Here is a 15353-nt window from a genome sequence, read left to right as displayed (position 1 = left end):
CAGGGCAGGGCTATGGGTTGGGTGGGCGGCTCTCCAGGACTGGGTGGGGGCTCCCAGGAGACTGGGTTGGGGGATGTGACCCACCTGTCACAGGTCCCTGCTGGAGGCTGCCCAGGATCTTCTCACCCAAGAGATGAATCAGCCGAGTCACCACCTGCAGGCAGACACACATTTTAAACCGAGAAACGCTGGGAACCAAAGACAGTGATGCTCAACAACAGCGAGACTCAGCAAATGGCACTGGATCTGCTTTTCAAAACCTCCATGAACTGAGTTGCACGGGCCATGGCTGTCCAGGCCTAGGAGCCTTCATGATGCCCAGGAAAGCCGTGCGGCGCCTTCCCGGTTGCCAGGCCAGCAGGTACAAGGGGTATGTCCCCTGTGACCGTGAGCTCAGGCCAGCCTCCCTCTCACTTCAGGGCAGGCGGACAACTCCAGTGGAAGCCACCCATGACCCTGAAGGCAGGACAAGGGCAGGCTGGCAGGCTTCTCTGGAACTGAGGGCTCATTGTGGCCATTGCTCCTGGGTGCCAACCCCGCTTCAGGGCACGGTTGGGGACATTCGTCCCGACTGGACCAAACGGTCCCCACACCAGGGGTCGCTGGCTTGCAGGGACCCTGCCCAGGGGCTGACTGTACAGCAAAGCTGGCCCCACAACAGTGGACTCACTGGCTCCACCCATACTGTCCCCCAGAAGCTGCTGGTTGGATGGAGCCCTGCAGTAGCCTCTAAAGGGTGGGCCAGGGCTCCTGCTCCGAGGAGCTCATGAAGACAAGGCCTGCCCTGCAGGCCAGGACAAAGCAGATGGAGGAGTGGCCTGGCTCCCTGCTGCTCTTAGCAATTGTGGCTGCTGCCCCAGAGCCTGCCGGCCCTGTGAGCTGCACTCACACGCTCCACCAGGCTCTCCTGGTCCATAAATGGGCAACTGCAGCAAGCGCCAGGACCCAGGAGCTGCGGGTAGGAGAACCAGGACCCAAGAGCTGCGGGCGGGAGAACCAGGGCCCAGGAACTGTGGGTGGGAGAAGCGCTACCTGAGGGGAGGCGGTGGAGGGAGGGCAGTGATGGCCTCCCAGGGTGAGTCCCAGGGACGGTGAGAGGCACTGGCTGTAGAAGGCCCTGCGACATGCTGGGGGCCACACCTGCACCCCCTTTCCATTTGTTCTAGAATGAAGAACTTCTTGGGATCCGTGTGCTGGCTGCTGACGAACAGCCGCAGACCTGCCCTCAGGCCCCTCGGCTGGTCCTTCCTGGGAGCTCTCCTCACCGCTGACCCTGCACTTGCAAGCAGCCTGCCCTGTCCTCCTCCAGATCTCAGAGTCAGAGTCGCTTCCCTTTCCTCTGCCGTACCCACGTCACTCACAAGTAGAGAGCACGAAGAAGGCAGCTGTGCGACTGTCCTGGGAAGCAGCCCCGGCACCTCTCCAGTTTTCCTGCCCACCGTTCCTGGCCCCCACCCAGCTGGGCTCTGATCTTCTCCTTCAGACTGCACCTCCAGGTGGTTTTCCATCCACGTGTACGTGGACCGAATGATCACCACAACTCAGGGCACAGCTTGGGACATGGCCTGTGCCACCCTCACCCCGCCTAGCCAGTCCATGGCCCCACCCCATCCTGAAGCCACGCCCACCCAGCCCATGGCCCCACCCCATCCTGGAGCCCCGCCCACCCAGCCCATGCTCCTGCCCTATCGTGGGGCTCCACCCACGCAGCCCATGGCCCTGCCCTGTTCTGGAGTCTGACTCACCCATGGTCCCACCCTCCCCCTGGAGCCCCGCCCACACACGGCCCCACCCGCACCACCCTCACCCACGCTTTTACCAGCTCCACATCCTTACCTGTGCCTTGCCCTCACCTGTTGGGCACCCTCACTTGCTCCATGCCCTCACCTGTGCCCTGCCCTCATCCGCAACCTCATCCGCTCCGGCCTCACCCACTACGCTCTCACCTGTTCCGTGCCCTCATCTGCTCTGCGCCCTATCTGCGCCATCCTCACCTGTGGGTACCTGCGCTTGATGGACGTGAGGGCTCCTGCCGGCAGCTTGGCCAGTTCTGAGTCCCGAACGGCATGCACCGTGGTCGCCCGGGCCTGGTGGGTCAGCGTCTCCACCTGAGGAGAGGAGCCGGCTGCTGGGGCTACAGGCTTGGGAGGGCCGAGCCAGCTGGGCCTGTCCCTGACGGCCTCTGGTGCCTGCCGGAGTCACACATGGCCCCGGCAGGCAGAAAGCAAGGGAGGAGCCCAAGGCTCCCGCACACCCTCCACACCACAAGGCGGAGGCAGCCAGTGAGTGCTGGCATGTGGCATGTTGTCAGAACCACCGGAACATGCCAGAAGTCAAAGGTGCTCCCCGCAACCCAGGCAAGTCACAGACACGGGCATCAGACACCACAGGCTGGAACAAGGGCAGTCTCAGCTCTCCCGAAGAAATAAATGCCTTTGGAGAACAGCCTTTTATTTATGTATTTATTTTTTTGAGACGAAGTCTCGTTGCTCTGTCACCCAGGCTGGAGTGCCGAGGCGTGATCTTGGCTCACTGCAAGCTCCACCTCCTGGGTTCATGCCATTCTCCTCCCTCAGCCTCCTGAGTAGCTGGGACCACAGGCGCCTGCCACCACGCCTGGCTATTTTTTTTTTTGTATTTTTAGTAGAGACAGGGTTTCACCATGTTAGCCAGGATGGTCTCGATCCCCTGACCTCGTGATCTGCCCACCTTGGCCTCCCACAGTGCTGGGATTACAGGTGTGAGCCACTATGCCCGGCCCGGAAAAAATCTCTTTTTAAGATGTGTCCCTCAGAACCTGCGGGAGCCTGGCCATCTGACACTGAGGCCTCCCTGCCGGCATCTGGCCAGGTGTATGAGCCTTCATCTGGTGGATGGATGAAGACCGGCCTGGCCAAGATGGTGAAACCCTGTCTCTACTAAAAATACAAAAAATTAGCTGGGTGTGGTGGCGGGCGCCTGTAATCCCAGCTACTTGGGAGGCTGAGGCAGAGAACTGCTTGAACCCAGGAGGCGGAGGTTGCAGTGCACGAGACCATGCCACTGCACTACAGCCTGGGCGATAGAGTGAGACTCTGTCTCAAAAAAAAAAAAAAACTTAACACAGGCTAGGAGTGGTGGCTCACGCCTGTAATGCTAATACTTTGGGAGGCTGAAGTGGGTGAATCACTTGAGGTCGGGAGTTCAAGCCTGATCAACATGGAGAAACCCCGTTTCTACTGAAAACACAAAATTAGCCTGGCGTGGTGGCAGGCGCCTTTAATCCCAGCTACTCAGGAGGCTGAGGCAGGAGAATCGCTTGAACTCAGGAGGCGGAGGTTGTGGTGAGCCAAAATCATGCCATTGTACTCCAGCCTGAGCAACAAGAGTGAAATTCCATCTCAAACAAACCAAACAAACAAAAAAAAACCTAACACAAATCGGCAGAAGCCCCAGGCCGCGGCACCTTGGAGCTGGGCAGCCCCGACTCGCTCAGGATGCAGGGGCCTGCTGTGCTGGATGGCCCCAGGAGGCCCAGACCGGTTGTAGCTGCCACCATACCTCTAGAGACACCCAGAGGCAAGTGGGCCAGTGCGCCTGGATGCCAGGATAGGTACCAGGAGCCCGCAGCAGAGGCAGAGCCTGGGACTCACAGCAAAGCAGCCACAGGGCATCACTCCTGCCGTCCACTCCCAGGGCTTTTGCTCCCCTGAGTAACTGGCCAGGCCACACCCAGGCTAGAACCCAGGACGCCCTGGGAGGGATGGAGAGGTCAGGGAGGCAGGAGCAGGGCCCAGCACCTACCACACCAACAAGGTCTCCTCGGCCGTACTCCCCGGCCAGGCGCTTCTTCCCGTCGTCCTTCCGGATCACGGAGCGCAGCCGGCCGCTGAGCATGATGTACGTGCAGTCAGACTTGTCCCCCTGCCTGCGGGAGACACAGAGGCCCTGTAGCCCTGAACCCCCAGCCTCTGCCTGCGGGAGACACAGAGGCTCTGCAGCACTGGACCCCCAGCCCCTGCCTGCGGGAGACACAGAAGCCCTGCAGCCCTGAACCCCCAGCCCCTGCCTGCGGGAGACACAGAGGCCCTGCAGCGCTGGACCCCCAGCCCCTGCCTGCGGGAGACACAGAGAAGCCCTGCAGCCCTGAACCCCCAGCCCCTGCCTGCGGGAGACACAGAGGCCCTGCAGCGCTGGACCCCCAGCCCCTGCCTGCGGGAGACACAGAGGCCCTGCAGCGCTGGACCCCCAGCCCCTGCCTGTGGGAGACACAGAGGCCCTGCAGCCCTGGACCCCCAGCCTCAGCCCCCAAACCCAACTTCCCAACAGCAGACAGACTCAGGATGGAGAAAAAGAAAATGCAGGCTTCTCACTATCTTATTTTTGTTTTGAAAAACCTATTTTTTATTTTAAAATATTTATGTTAACAGGCATGGGTTGTTTTAAATGAATAAATATTCTACAATTCTCTTGGTTTTAATTATTATTTTTTGAGACGGAGTCTCGCTTTGTCACCCAGGCTGAAGTGCAATGGCATCATCTTGGTTCACTGCAACCTCCACTTCCCAGGTTCATGCAATTCTCCTGCCTCAGCCTCCCGAGTAGCTGGGATTATAGGCATGCGCCACCACGCCCAGCTAATTTTTGTATTTTTAATAGAGACAGGGTTTCACCCATGTTGGCAAGGCTGGTCTCGAACTCCTGACCTTGTGATCCACCTGCCTCGGCCTCCCAAAGTGCTGGATGACAGGCATGAGCGACCGCACCTGGCCAGTGGGGTGCTTTTAAAGGGATGGTGTGGGCTTGAATATACTGACACAGAGAGATGCTCGTGGAACATTGGCTGTGTCCAAGCGTGTGTGGGTGTCACGAAATCCAGGAGGCCATGAAGCGTGTTTCCGAGCTAAGCTGGGGTGGGGCTGGGGAAATCCAGCCTTCCGTGTGTGGTTTCCATGGTAACTTCCATGTGTGGTTTCCATGGTTACCATGCTTTGCCCACCCCCGAATCCTGCACGCCAGGGCAGCGTGGACGCCGAGTGTGTGGCAGCCACGGCCTCACCTGTATATCGCTCGTCCGGCCTCCACCTCCACCCAGTCCAGGGCAAAGTCGATTTGCCGCACGAAGGACGACATCCTCTTCACCACGGTGTGCGCCACGCCCAGGACGACGGTCGGCTGCTTCCGCATGATTCTGCTGGGCAGCCCAGAGTCACTCCCGCCCATCCCTCCAGCCCTACCCTTCACCCAGGGCCACAGTGCTCGGGAGTGGATGAGACCTGCCACCCCCACCCCACACTGAGGGCAGAGACCACTGGCGGGGGCTGGGATGGGGCATGCCCTGCTCAGCTGCCTGCCCCAGGGCACAGCACTGCCCACCACGTGCCTGGTGGCCAGCAGCTGTTAAGGAGCTGTTAAGGGTGTCCCCTCCTGGCACACCCGTGAGTGCCCCTTGGGCACGGGCCCTGTGTCAGGCTGCGGTCCTGGCAGGGGACTGCACATGCCGTCAGGAGGTGCATAATGCACACTTGGGCCACAACTGTGGCTGGCAGTGAGTGCCATGAAGGGCACCGGCAGAGGCAGAGGCTGAGAGACCACATGGGGCCTCGAGAGCACAGGGGCTCTCCTGGGTGGGTGGAGGGTGGCTGGGGCCTCTGATGCGGGAACATTGTCTTCTCCCCAGTGGTCGTGTGTGGACAGACTGCAGAGGGTGAGGGCTGCAGCAGGGACGTGCGCAGTGGCTCTGGGCGATGGCAAGGTGGGACGTGTGGCAACCTGCACCAGGTGTGAGAGTGACGCTGGGCGACTCCGGGCCTAGCCCGAGCCACAGGCAGGTGGAGCTGCCATTTCCTCAGAAGGCAAAAGCAGGAGGAAGAGCAAACGCAGAATCAGGATCCACTTTGCACAGGAGGTGGGGGAAGACCCTTCGATGCCAGGGAGTTGGCAAGACAGCGGCTGGGTGAGGGCTTAAAGGGCATGAGTGTGGCATTTACAGTCCAGGGGGTGGAGGAGGAGCCCCGGGACGCTGGCTGGGGTGATGGCTGCAAGGCACACCATGCATGGACACACATAGACATACACAGGCACACAGAGACACACATGGACACACGCAGACACGTAGACACACACAGACACGTAGACACACAGACACAAGCAGATACACATAGACACACGGAGACACGCATGGACACATGCAGACACACGCAGAGACACAGACACACGGAGACACGCACGGACACACGCAGACACACACAGACACACGCAGGCACATGGAGACACACAGACACACATAGACACACGCAGGCACACGGAGACACACACAGACACGCAGACACGTAAGCACACACAGACACATGCACAGACACATGTAGATACACACAGACACATGGAGACATGCACGGACACACGCGGACACATGGAGACACACACAGACACGCAGACACGCAGACACACAGACACACGCAGGCACACGGAGACACACGCAGACACACAGACACACACAGACACACATGGACACATGCACACATGCAGACACACAGACACATCCAGACACACAGAGACACACACGGACACACACAGACACACAGCACGGGGGACTGAGCTGCATTAAGGGGGGGCCAAGGGCCCTGAGCTCTGCCCTGGGTGGTTCCTGTCCCTGCTCTTTGCCATCCGTCCTGAGCATCTATCTCCCTGGCGCTGCCGACATGGAGCAGCTGGGGACGCTCAGGAGGGAGACAGGTCCAGCTCCACCCAGGGTCCCCTGCTGGTGGAGGGACCGGGACTTGGAGCCTCAGTCTCCCCATCCACACGCTGCGGTTTCAGGGCACCCAGCATCGGGACCCGGCTGGAGCCACTCAGGACCCGGCTGGAGCCACTCAGGCCAGGCTGGGAAGACAGAGGCCATGCAGAAAGCCCTTCCCAACAGTGCCAGGGCCCCGCTGCCCCCATCCCTGCCCCTTGCCCTGCTCGGGGTCCCCAGGCTGAAGCAGAGCTTGGCGCGGTGCTGTTTGCTGGATTACAGGCGTGGGCCGCTGCGCCCAGCCGACCCGCTTTCTTCAGCTGCTGCGGTTTCACTGACCTTCAGGCTCCTGACCGCTCCCCCTGCCCAACCACTCAGGCAGAAGAGCTCTGAGACCACAGCAGACATCTGGCCTACAGGGGTGCGGAGGCCCTTCCACAAAACACACACACAACGGCTCAAGCCGCCAGAGGTGAGAGCTGGGATTAAACCGAACCCCAGGCTCCAGGAGATTCTGGACCTGACAGAGCAGAACGCCCAGCACCGTGGATGGGAAGACGTGGCGGCTCTGCCAGGCAGGCAGCCCACAGGTGGGCTGAGGGCAGCTCTGGGCCTGGAGGGGCCGAATCTGAGACTCATGGGCTGGGGTCAAGTGGACAGATGTCTGCAGCCCAGACCTGGAAGGCAACACAGGCACTTTCTGCCCCAAGAAGGGACACACGTCAGTGGGGCTCCTGCCCCTGAGCCAGAGTCGCATCCTCACCCACTGCCTTGCCCGTCCACCTCCACATCACCAGCTCCCGACACAACAGCCCAGGCTGCAGGGGCGGGGAGGCTCACGGCCCCTGACGCCCGGCCCCGCCCCAACGTGGGTCCTGCTGAGCCAAGCTGGGCAGCCCCAGAACTGACTGGTGATAAATGAACACAGCTGGGAGCAGACCACAGAGATGGCCGTGTGAGGCAGATCGCTGTGGGCAGACGGGGCCGGCTGACTGAGCGCTGGAGCAGGGGGCACCGACCTGGGCCTATGCAGGTGCTGGGCACAAAGAGGGGGGCGCAAGCAGCAGGGAAGAGGGCGAGAGCACCAGGAAGAGGCCGGCCACGCGGGGAGGGGTCTCAGGGGAGGCGGGGCTGGGGCCTGCCCTGAGGTCCTGGCCTGTAGGACTCACTCATAGAAGTGGGCCTTGGAGATGGACAGGAAGCTGCAGTCCCTGTTGGCCTTGATGGTGAAGATAAGCGGCTCCCCGGTGAGCACCGCCAGCTGGCCCACCATCTCCCCGGGGCGCGTGAGGAACAGGCAGGTGTCCTCCTGGCTGCCGATCTTCCTCTGGTACACGTGCAGCAGCCCGGAGACCACGAACAGGATGCTGGCGTCCTGACAACACCAGAGGGCTCAGGAGGCGCCGTGAGTGGCCACGGACGGGACGGGGGCAGCTCTGGGCCCAGAGCGGACAATGCCACCAGGCTCGGCCGGGAGACCATCTGCCGACCTGACCAGCGCTAGGCACAGACTTCACTGGAAATATTTCAGCAGTGTCTACGGTTTTGTGATTTCATGAGTAGTTGTGGGAAATCTGGGTTCTCGAGGGCTCTATGCAGCGAGCCGGGCCTCGGATCTGCACGCCTTCTCTCCCGGCACCCGCACGCATACTGACTGTCCCCAGCAACTACGCGTCAGCCCAGCGTTCCTGTGCATGGCGGGTCCCACACCGCCTCGCCTGGGGCCTGGCCCCTCCCACGCTGAGCCCCTGCACATGCCACACGTTTGGGTCCCATGTCTGCAGATGTGCCTGTGAAGCTACTCTGAGGCCACTTCCACTGATCTGTATCCACTGTGACCTCTTATGGCCTCTTCCCAATCTGCCTGTCCAGCCCACTCTTAGGTGTGAGTGGAAGGGCCAGTGCGGCAGATGCCAAAAGTGGACACTGAGCTCTGGGGGCTCAGGGCTGCCTGAGGGGAGGGGCTCTGCCATGGTGCCCAGAGGGGCAGTGGCCTGGTGCTGGGACGTCCCCAGTCACTGGTGCCCAGCCCAGGCCCTTCTCTGGTGTTCCACCTGGCACTGGGCTGCAGCACTGGGTGGTCCCAGTGCCCCCCGTCGACCCCTACTCACCTGGTCTCCCTGCCTTGACACCACCGTGCCTGCAGGAACGTGGAGAAGCACCACCCGGCCATCCAACAGAGATGAGTCCTGAAAACAGAGCAGGCTTCAGGGAACACGGGCAGGAAGCATAAATGAAGGTCCAGAGAACAGAGGCTGCACTGGGCCCTTCAGGGGCAACGAGCGGTGAGGCCAGAGTCCGGGTAAGGCCCTCCTCCGAGGCCGTCCTCCAACAGGGGCCTGACGGACACTGGGCACCCTGCAGAGCCACCGATGCCAAACCAGGGCATCGGCCCAGAGACAGACACCAAACAGTGCAGCAAGGCAGGAAATGCAGAAACAGACACTCATATTTTTGTGAATTTACGTAAAAGAGGATATCATTTCAGGGAGAAAGGGTGATTTCTTTATAAGTGGTGCTGACATGGCCAGCAGTGGGACGCCTTCTCCACACCACCTACAGAATGACGCCCACCAGGGCATGAGGAGTCTGGAATCTGGGAGCTCCCAGAGGTGAGGCGGGAGGAGTGCCCAACGCACTTGAACCCAGGAGGTGGAGGTTGCAGTGGACCCAGAGCCTGTGGAGAGGCCCTGGGGCAAACCAAGGGTGATGGAGCGTCTGCGGGTACCACAGCCACAAAGGTCTGAAACGTCAGGTGTACAAAGCCCTAGTCCACAGTGATAATGAAATAAGACACCCCACCCATCACCTCAGAAGATGACGGAAAACCAAATCATTAATTTAAACCAAATCGTGAATTCAAACCAAATCGTTAAACTTCCCAAACCCTGACGGTGAAGGGAGTGAAGCCAGTTTCCCCCCAAAAAAGAAAAAACATCTCACATCTCCACAAGTGTGTCAAACAGGACGGAGAAAGAGGTGGAGGGGATGAGAAGAATCTGAGCAGCCACGTATCCAGCTCTCAGGCAGACGATGGCCACTGACAGACAGGCCGCACCGCCCCAGGGTGCGTTGTCAGCCCCAGGAGCTGGGAGGCTTGCAGGAGAAGAAAGCGGCCTCTATGATGGAAACAGCCGCACGAAGAAAAATCAGAGCCTTTGGGAGACGAGGGGAACATGGGAGACGAGGGGGACGTGGGAGACGAGGGGGATGCAGGGAACGAGGGGGATGCGGGGGACGAGAGGGATGCGGGGGACACAGGGGATGTGGGGGATGCGGGAGCCAGCCATGGTGTGGACCACACAGTGGACTGTGACACGGACGAGGCCACTGGACAGGGGGACACTGACCGCACGGCTGAAGCCATTTGGCTGTTTTAAGGATTTAAGGATTGCTGTTAAGTATTCAGAAATGATAAGAGTGTGTGGTTAGAGATGAATCCTGAAACATCCACCAGTGACATGTTATGATGATGGGATTTGCTTCAAGGGTGGCACCTGGACGGTATGAAAGGGGTGCAGACAAAACAAGGTGGGCTGTGGCATGACCGCTGCTGTGAGGGCTGCCAGGTATTCACCTCCACAGATTGTTCCATCTATTCTATACAGCTTTGAGTTTTCCCACAACAAAAAGCTGTTTAAAGAGAGAGAAGACTGGCCGGGCACAGTGGCTCATGCCTGTAATCCCAGAATTTTTGGAGGCCGAGGCAGGTGGATCACTTGAGGTCAGGAGTTTTGAGACCAGCCTGGGCAACATGGCAAAACCCCGTCTCTACTAAAAATACAAAACTTAGCCAGCTGTGGTGGTGAGCCAGTGGTCCCAGCTACTCGGGAGGCTGAGGTGGGAGGATCACTTGAGCCCAGGAAGTGGAGGTTGCAGTGAGCTGAGATGGCACCACTGCACTCCAGGCTGGAAGACAGAGAGAGACACTGTCTCCGAAAAAAAAAAAAAAAAAAGAAGAAAGAGAGAGAAATTTTTTTTTTTTTTCCTTCAGGACAGAGTTTTGCTCTTGCTGCCCAGGCTGGAGTGTGGTGGCACAATCTCAGCTCACTGCAACCTCTGCCTCCCAGGTTCAAGCAGTTCTCCCACCTCAGCCTCCCGAGTAGCTGGGATTACAGGCGCCCACCACCACACGCGGCTAATTTTTGTATTTTTAGTAGAAACAGAGTTTCACCATGTTGGTCAGGCTGGTCTCGAACTCCTGGCCTCAGGTGATCCACCTGCCTCAGCCTCCCAAAGTGCTAGGATTACACGTGTGAGCCACTGTGACCGGCCAGAAAAGGAGATTTAAGAGATAGATCAGCCAACTGCAGTTTATGGCCCTTACTCAGATCCTGATCAGTACAACAAGAAACCACTGAGAACCACTGCCAACAGTCAGGGGCCCAGGAGCATGCTGGGTGGGTGAGCAATCAAAGCTTTTTAACGTTTCACTTGCAGAACGACACTGTGGTTATGCCTCAAAACGGAGTCCTTAACCGTTAACGAGGAATGATGTGAAACTACGTCGGGTTTGAGATTTTTCAGACAGAAAATAATTGGGGGAGGGACTAGGAGTACAGTTGTGAAGTGATTGGCCATGATTGGTAATTATGGAACTCGGTGACTGGTGCCTGGGAGCTCACAACGCTATCACGGCTGCCTTTTTACCTATTCAAAGCTTTCCATCAGTCCGCTGCAGCAGCTCATGCCTGTAATCCCAACGCTCTGGGAGGCTGAGGTGGGCAAATCATTTGAGGTCAAGAGTTCGAGACCAGCCTGACCAACATGGTGAAACCCCGCCTCTACTAAAAATACAAACTTTAGCTGGGAGTGGTGGTGGGCGCCTGTAATCCCAGCTCCTCGGGAGGCTGAGGCAGGAGAATCGCTTGAACCCAGGAGGTAGAGGTTGCAGTGAGCCGAGATCGTACCACTGCACTCCAGCCTGGGCGATATGGCAAGACACTGTCTCCAAAAAAAAAAATTTCTTTCCATCATATGTAAGAAATTAAATCCTAGATGAACTAATGAAGCTGAGAAAATATCATACTCTAATAATGACACTGTTACTGCTGTATTAAATATAAACATAGATGAGAATTCTGAAGGCCAGCTTTGGGACACCGTGACGTCCCAGAAAGCCTCACTTTGAGTTTGAACATAAGGCAATCTCAAGCTGCTGGCTTCCCAAAGGGGGACCCCAAAAGACAACCAAGCCTGCACTCCACCCGAAGCGCCCTGTTTGCAGCCACCGTCCTCCACACCCGGAACCACTGCCCAACAGAGGCGGAGAGGAGCCCACAGGCCCTGGGTGGGACAAGGGCCAGGTGCCCGCCGGGGCCACTCACTTCCAGCTTCATCAGGGTGAGCAGGTCCTTCTTGGCAGCTCTGAAGACGGCGTCCGACTTCCTGCTGGCCAGGGTCTCATCCGTGTGACTCTCTGAGTGGTGGGAGACCGGGGAGGGCATCTCTGCGACCATCACGTTTTTCTTGGACTCGAGAAGAACAGAGATACCAGCAATTAGAAGGGAGGTGGTTGGGGAACATCGCACAAGGGCGTGGCCGGGTCTGACTCGCACAGTCCAGAAAGGCCGGCTGAGCCTCCTGAAGCTGCAGGTGCCAATGACACCAGAGCCAGCGGTGCCCCCAACGCACCAGCGAGCCACAGAGAGGGCAGGGCTCCAAGAGGAGGGTCAGAAATGACAGCCAGGGCCTACCTTGCTGGCCATGGAGCTCCCGGGGTACTCGTCCGAGTGCAGGAAGACCCTGGCACGGTCACATGCCATCCCCAGATCGGAAGTGGCACTGGCTGGGCCCCCTACACGCAGAGGGGACACTCAGGACATGGCTCGCTGGGCCACAGGCTCAAACACTCCCAGGGTGGGCTGAGCGCACCCTGCAGTCTAACCACTCAAACCCCGGCAGGTCAGACTCAGGTCCCTCGAGGGAGTCAGGCCCTGAGATCCCCCCACCCCCTGCTTTCTTTTGGCATCTGCCTCAGTGGCTCTGTGACCAGCAACTACAGGTTTTCTCAGCAGCTTAAACCCACACGGTGCCTTCAACTGTTCTGGGCACTGATAGAGGTAGCCCGGTCAGTGCCTAAGACACTGAAAGAAACCAGCCCTGGCCCTGAGCCAAATCCATCAAACCTTACTGTGCACACCACACCCTGACCGCTCTCTGCGGGCATCCCGTGTAGAGCCCCCTTTCTCTCGTTGTCCATCTCAGGGATGCTGCCGCCCTCTGTACGTGAGCTCCCCTAACAGGTGCCTGGGGCCGTCACGCTGGTGCTTGGGGCTTGGCTCTTTGCAGTCCCAGCCCCATCTCAGTGGGAGGGGGTTGAGGTACCCCTCCAAAGAGCTCCCCTGTTGCTGCTTTTGGGCAGCCTCGGGCTGAGCGGGATGAAGCAGTGTGCATCCCTTCACGGCCTGCCCTCAGCATTACACAGCACTACACACACAGCGTATCCGACCTCTGGACCAGCTGCAGTGGATTCTGAGGAAGGGTGTGCAGTTTGCACGACGGGGTCACGCATGTCCAGGCACAGATCCAGCCCTGTGTGTGCAGCTGCACATGTGAGTGAATCATCTGCGCTGCGGTTTTCCATCAAAACTGTGGAATTCGCAACACCCATTTCTCAGCAGAATACAGAGGAACCGCGCAGACACTAACCGCGGACACATGCCACACAGATGCCACTGCCACGTGGCACTGCAGGAAGGAACCAGGCCCAGGAGCACAGCCACGTGCCCCTCCCTGGGAAGCCGGACACGGAGAGCCAGGAGCGCTGGGCCTTGGAAAGGGGCGTGTGTCTCCGAGGCTTATGCTGAGGGTGCGCTGGTCGGGTTTCAGGGAGCTGCACCCTTCAGCCCGGTGCACTGTGCTGTGTGTTACTCATGTCCCCATCAAGTCCTGCTGTTCGTTAAAAAATCCGAACTGTAAACCAATCTATGGCAACAAAGGTCACCAAGGCGGGCAGATCACCTGAGGTCAGGAGTTTGAGACCAGCCTGACCAACATGGAGAAACCCCGTCTCTACTAAAAATACAAAATTAGCCGGGTGCAGTGGCGCATGCCTGTAATCCCAGCAACTTGGGAGGCTGAGGCAGGAGAATCGCTTGAACCTGGGAGGTGGAGGTTGCAGTGAGCTGGGATTGGGCCATTGCAGTCCAGGTCAATAAGAGCGAAACTCCGTCTCAAAAAAAAATAATTAAAAAAAAAGAAAGAAAATAGTCTTTGGAAAATTTATTTATGACTCAAGAATAAAGAAAGAATAAATAAGACCCAAAACACAAATCACAGGTGCCAAAGCAAAGGGCTGGCTTTCCACAGAGGAACATCAGGGTCCCTGTTTCATCAAGGGCCGTGGCGGCATTTTCCAGCCCACGGACAAGAGGGAAAAGAACCTCCAACAACCGAAACCAATGAGACAAGAGGGAAGAGAATCCCCAACAACAACGAAGGAGACAAGGGGAAGACAATCTCCAAAAATGAAACTAACCAGGGATCTCTACCTACAGCACATAAAGAATCAACACAAATCAACCAAACTCCAGAACTGCAGAAAGTGGGCAGAGAACAGGACCAGACAGTCTAAGAGGGACGCCCAGATGGAACCGAATACAGCAGGAGCCCATGAGCTTGCTGGTGGCCGGCGACGGCAGACGGCGGAGGGCAGGTCTGCGGCAGAAGCGCGGCTGCACGGCCGGGCAGCGTGGACTTGGGAGGCTGCCCTGAGAAGGCCCCGGCCCCGTGGCTGTGGGCGGGTCCCCCGCGTATTGGGGTTTTGCTCCACGTCAGTTACAGCCAAGGTCCCTGTGGGGAGGCACAGGTCAGCAGGGCTGGGGAAGGAAGCACAGGCTTGCTAGAGACCCAGCACACAAGGCAGGAGAGGGACCATGCAGGGAGGGCGGGAAGGGCTGAGCACATGGCTCTGTGGGGCGTCTAGTGGCACCAGCCCAGCCCGGGCAGTGGTGGGGGTGAGAGAGGGCGGGGACGCAGAGGAGCACACCAGGGTGTTCTGGGCAGCAGGACGGCCACCAAGCCTTGACTCTGGAGCCAGAGGGTAGGCACAGGCCCCTCTGGGCATGTGGGGCTCTTGTCCAGCTACGAATCAAACCTAGTGGAGGACACCCGCCTCGGCGGCGATGCTGGGCGTCAGTGCAGCTCAGCCTGGGTCTCAGATGCTGAGGGCCTGTGGGCTACACTGGCCGGGCAGCTGTCGGAGGTTCCTTACCTTGTGAGGCTGAAAGGTCAGCGTCACCTGCCCCGGGCTTCTCCAGCTCGTCCAGGATCTCTTTGCGAACAGAAGGCGCGGGAACGGACTGGCTCCTCTTCAGCAGAGGCCCAGCAGCTGCTGGGCGGCCGCCCCCGTGATCTGCTGGGGAGGCAGCGGTGAGCAACCTGGGTCTGCACGCACTCCCTGGCGTCCCGTGCAGCCCAGTCGGGGCCACGTGGGGAGCACGGTCCCCGCAGCAGCACTTGGTGTGCCCCACAGTGCCCTGCGTACCTGCACACACTCTGGACCAGCCCTCAGGCCACCTGGCCATCTGCATCTGCTGGGCCAGCCGGTCAGTGCAAGCGAGTGCCAGCCTCTGACTAGCCCTGGCCCCTCCCTGCCCCAATCTCCCTCCCCACCTTAATCCCCCTCCCCCAAATC

At 59.0% G+C, this 15353-nt stretch overlaps 1 protein-coding gene across 2 annotated transcripts in view; it reads right to left on the bottom strand.

Moving 5' to 3' along the window:
• PNPLA7 (patatin-like phospholipase domain containing 7) overlaps positions 1–15353 on the bottom strand; it is an 88235-nt gene that overhangs the window by 39824 nt on the left and 33058 nt on the right. For both annotated transcript variants that reach the window (XM_011957225.1, XM_011957226.1), the window contains 9 exons: positions 14931–15071; positions 12412–12512; positions 12043–12189; positions 8827–8904; positions 7885–8090; positions 5039–5170; positions 3784–3907; positions 1995–2108; positions 85–154 (listed from right to left, as the gene is read on the bottom strand). In XM_011957225.1, the coding sequence (XP_011812615.1) occupies positions 85–154; positions 1995–2108; positions 3784–3907; positions 5039–5170; positions 7885–8090; positions 8827–8904; positions 12043–12189; positions 12412–12512; positions 14931–15071 (1113 nt within the window). The remainder of the gene's footprint in view (positions 1–84; positions 155–1994; positions 2109–3783; positions 3908–5038; positions 5171–7884; positions 8091–8826; positions 8905–12042; positions 12190–12411; positions 12513–14930; positions 15072–15353) is intronic.

This window comes from Colobus angolensis, unplaced genomic scaffold, assembly GCF_000951035.1.
Source record: "Colobus angolensis palliatus isolate OR3802 unplaced genomic scaffold, Cang.pa_1.0 Scaffold44, whole genome shotgun sequence".
NCBI classification, from domain to species: Eukaryota; Metazoa; Chordata; class Mammalia; order Primates; family Cercopithecidae; genus Colobus; species Colobus angolensis.
Note: the sequence above shows the minus strand (reverse complement) of the source record. Positions and strands in the feature narration are given on the sequence as shown.